This window comes from Austrofundulus limnaeus, unplaced genomic scaffold, assembly GCF_001266775.1.
Source record: "Austrofundulus limnaeus strain Quisiro unplaced genomic scaffold, Austrofundulus_limnaeus-1.0 Scaffold89, whole genome shotgun sequence".
NCBI classification, from domain to species: domain Eukaryota; kingdom Metazoa; phylum Chordata; class Actinopteri; order Cyprinodontiformes; family Rivulidae; genus Austrofundulus; species Austrofundulus limnaeus.
This window is the reverse complement of record NW_013952491.1, coordinates 1,911,896-1,916,385: the sequence shown is the minus strand read 5'-3', so window position 1 is coordinate 1,916,385 and position 4,490 is coordinate 1,911,896. Positions and strand designations below refer to the sequence as shown.

At 42.0% G+C, this 4,490-nt stretch overlaps 1 protein-coding gene across 1 annotated transcript in view; it reads right to left on the bottom strand.

Annotated features, from left to right (window-relative positions):
* Positions 1 to 4,490, bottom strand: part of cpne2 (copine II) — a gene marked incomplete at its 3' end in the record, with an annotated part of 19,893 nt that overhangs the window by 14,359 nt on the left and 1,044 nt on the right. Inside the window, 1 exon segment of the mRNA XM_014012225.1 lies at positions 2,859 to 3,060. Within this exon segment, the coding sequence (XP_013867679.1) occupies positions 2,859 to 3,035 (177 nt within the window).

The window sequence follows — 4,490 nt, the reverse complement described above, 5'->3', positions numbered from 1 at the left end:
CGTTCCCTCCCAATGCTTTTGCGTTCCCTCGCAATGCTTTTGCGTTACCTCGCAATACTTTTGCGTTACCTCGCAATACTTTTGCGTTACCTCGCAATACTTTTGCGTTCCCTCGCAATGCTTTTGCGTTACCTCGCAATATTTTTGCATTACCTCGCAATATTGTTTTGCGTTCCCACGCAAAAGTTTGATTTATACATGAACTGAATTAAATCAGACTTTTATTTTGAAATATCCGGTTACTAAAACAGGATGTGTTGCTTCAAGTTCGTGAAATTGACATTGATGTTGTGTGGCTGCCCTGTGTTCAAATATCAGCATATGACATACCTCCATGTGTAGTTGTGTGATATATTCATTCTAAAGCTGAATTAAAGCAGTAAATTAACTCGCTAATTGTAAACATGTGAGTTTGTTAATAAACCGGCAGCACGACAGTGATAAACGACTTTTAAGAGGGAACACAAAAAGAAAAAGACCCCCCATGTCCCCTCGCGGCTCAGTAGAATCTACACGATGGGAAAAGTTAAAAATTCATGATTTTTGTTTTCAGAGTTAAAGACGAGACTGAGAGCAAGAAGTTACAAAATTTAGAAATAAAATCACGTTTTTTTGTTCTGAACACAGGAAGTGATCGGTGAACACACACAAAGCAAAGATGTAAAAATCAGCCGAACGTTGACAGAGTTTCAGCTGTTTTAGTGGCGTCATTATAAAAAACTTTATGATTCTCAGAGGGGCTGCTGGGAACGACTCACAGCTACCACCACCCCACACTGTGTTTCTATCCCACCATCCCTGCACAAACAAAGTCCCCGTGAAAAAGAAGAACCAGCACATCCAGGAGCACACACCTGAGACCAGCTGGACGCGGTCTGGCAAGAAAACCCGTACCTGAGCCCACAAGCTCCAGAACAGCCCGGAGCAGCCAGCCCCACCAAACCACAAGCCCACCCAGTTCTAATATGGTCACAGTTTGAACTTTTTACTACCTCCTCACTAAAGTCAACTCAGAACCGCAGCTGAAAACAGCTGAAATGTTCGATAAGATTCAGAAACAAAAGGAAGACGTGTGAATCCGAGCTGACAGGACTTACAAACTTTGATTTGGAGCTGCAGCCGAGGCCGAAAACAGAAACATTTACAGAAGAATGAAGGGAAATAATGAGAGTTCTGTGGTAAACAAAGAGACGAGGTTTTATCTTTCATTCTGCGCACCATGGAATTCTGGGTAATCAATTGTCAGCTTGTTTTTGTTTACCACGTTGCACCAGAATCATTTTTTTACACAAATCAGAATCCATTTGACCAAGTTTACATCAGAAGATTTCACATGTTAACAACCCAGAGAAACCAGAAGAGTTCAACTAAAGTAAAATTCTTCAAAACGCAAAAATCTGCATCATTTTTTAAAGTTTTTCTGGATCAGTCTCTTTTTCTTTCCAGCTCATGCTATTTAAAAGAAAAAATATTAAATAAAAGCATGTGATTTTATGTTTTGTTCCAACATTTTGAGTTACAGATCAACATTAGTTCCAGACTGAGAAGCTTCTAAAAATGGCAGCAAAATTAGCTTTTAGTTGACCTGCTAGTTTTAACATGTTTAAACACAAATGTAAAAATTTGACATCCCTGCAACATTCCTGCAACATCCCTGCAACATCCCTGCAACATTCCTGCAACATCCCTGCAACATCCCTGCAACATTCCTGCAACATCCCTGCAACATTCCTGCAACATCCCTGCATCATCCCTGCAACATCCCTTCAACATCCCTGCAACATTCCTGCATCATCCCTCCAACATTCCTGCAACATCCCTGCAACATTCCTGCATCATCCCTGCAAAATTCCTGCAACATCCCTGCATCATCCCTCCAACATTCCTGCAACATTCCTGCAACATCCCTGCAACATTCCTGCAACATCCCTGCAACATTCCTGCATCATCCCTGCAACATTCCTGCAACATCCCTGCATCATTCCTGCATTATCCTTGCAACATTACCTCAACATCCCTGCATCATCCCTGCAACATCCCTGCAACATCCCTGCATCATTCCTGCAACATCCCTGCAACATCTCTGCATCATTCCTGCATTATCCCTGCAATATTACCGCAACATCCCTGCAACATTACTGCAACGTTCCTGCAACATTACTGTAACATCCCTGCAACATCGCTGCATTAGTACTACAACATTCCTGCAACACTCCTGCAACATTCCAGAAACATCCCTGCAACATTACTGCAACATCCCTGCAACATTCCTACAACATTACTGCAACATTACTGCAACATTACTGCAACATCCCTGCTACATTCCTGCAACATTACTGCAACATTACTGCAACATCCCTGCAACATCCCTGCAACATTACTGCAACATCCCTGCAACATTACTGCAACATTCTTGCAACATTACTGCAACATTACTGCAACATCCCTGCAACATCCCTGCAACATCCCTGCAACATTACTGCAACATCCCTGCAACATCCCTGCAACATTACTGCAACATCCCTGCAACATTCCTACAACATTACTGCAACATTACTGCAACATCCCTGCTACATTCCTGCAACATCCCTGAAACACTCCTGCAACATCCCTGCATTATATGTGGGGGACCATATTGTATGTAGACCCCCTAAAAACACTTTGGCCCCACCTTGTTAAAAAGTCTAGCTCCGCCTCTGTTCTGTACTTAATCATCGTCTTTCCACTAAAAAGCTGCTGGTTCTGACCCATCTGTACTGGTTCTGACTCATCTGTACTGGTTCTGACCCATCTGTACTGGTTCTGACCCATCTGTGCTGGTTCTGACCCGTCATATAGCTGCCGGCCGGTTATCGTACCTCCACCCAGTTCCCGTCCACTTCCTGGAAGAGAACGCAGAACGGGTCGGACTTGGAGGCCACGTCCCGGTCCAGCAGGCTGGACGCCGTGACGGACAGTTCCACCCGGGTCACGCAGTGCTGAGGTCCGATGCTGCGGGTCTTCCCGTCCGGCGCCGAGCCCAGAGTGTAGGCCATGATGCTGAGGCCAAAGGTGGTCAACCTGAGGGCAGAAAACAGGAAGGAACCAGTGGAACCGAAAAATAAATCAACAAATATCAGCTGAAATAAAAACCAGTTGAATCAAACTGATGATTGTTTTAAATTCAAATAGTCGTTCATGGATCAAAACATTCGGCTCATTCAGGAAATACTGTAGCTGCTGTGACTTTAGCTTTTTGTAACTTTCATACATTTAAATGATCAAACTTTATTTACAAACAGAAAAATATTCAGATTTCTACAATTCCTTCAAAAACATCTTTTTCTCTTTGAAATCTGCTTTAGCTACTGCTTTTGTTTTTTTCATGCTCATAATTGTTTTTAGCTATTGTTGTGCTGCTTTTAGCTAGCATTTTGCTATTTTCAACCTCTAACTAGTCTGAAAATTTTAGCTTAGTTTGCATTTTACTACCTTTAGCTGTTAGTGTTTTGCTACTTTTAGCTACAGTCTCTTCTTATAAGCTTTTTCAAACCTTTATCATACTTAGCTTAATTTCATATATTTAGCTTTCAGCTAGCATTTTGCTATTTTCAACTAGAAGCTAGCCTTATGAAATATTTAGCTTATAGTTTGTGTTTTACTACCTTTAGCTGTTAACTGATTTTCTTACTATTAGCATCTGTTTTTGTTTTTTGCTACTGCTCTGCTGCTTTTAGCTATTAGCTAGCTTTTCACTATTTTCAACTTCTAACTAGTCATAAAAATTTTAGCTTATGGTTTGCATTTTACTACCTTTAGCTGTTAGTGTTTTGCTACTTTTAGCTGCAGTCTATTCTTATTAGCTTTTGCAAATCTTCATCATAGCTAGCTTACAATTTCATACCTTTAGCTTTTTGCTAGCCAATTGCCAATTCTAGCATTCAGCTAAATCCCCCTTTCAGTTTAGGTTTAGTTGTTTTTTTAAGCTAATATTAGCAGGTCAAAGGTCAAAGGTCATGAACTCCTCTGTGGACCGAAGGGTTCTGGAATCAAGACTGACAGCAGAAGTTTGGACCAAACTGGGTCCAACAGAACCAGGATCCCAAACACAGCAGCTGGTCTACAACAGAACGGGTCAGAAAGAGAAGAACCACCAGAACCAGAACCCGACTGAAACCCTGTGGTTGGACCTTCAGAGACCTGAAACAACGCTGGTTTTTCACTCACAGCTTCGGTTCCTGATCAATAAATACCGACCCGGCAGAACCTGGTCTGGTTTTATCTTTGAGTCCAGGTTTGGATCCTTTTAGAACCTGATTTTTATTGAAACCAGATCCTTCTGATCCTGAAACAAACCCAGGAACTGAAAGACGGCACATTTACTCCTACAGGAAGTGGTCTGAGGGTTTGGCCCCAATCATATACAGTAACACACGTACACACACACACACACACACACACACACACACACACACACACACACACACACACACACACACACACACACACAC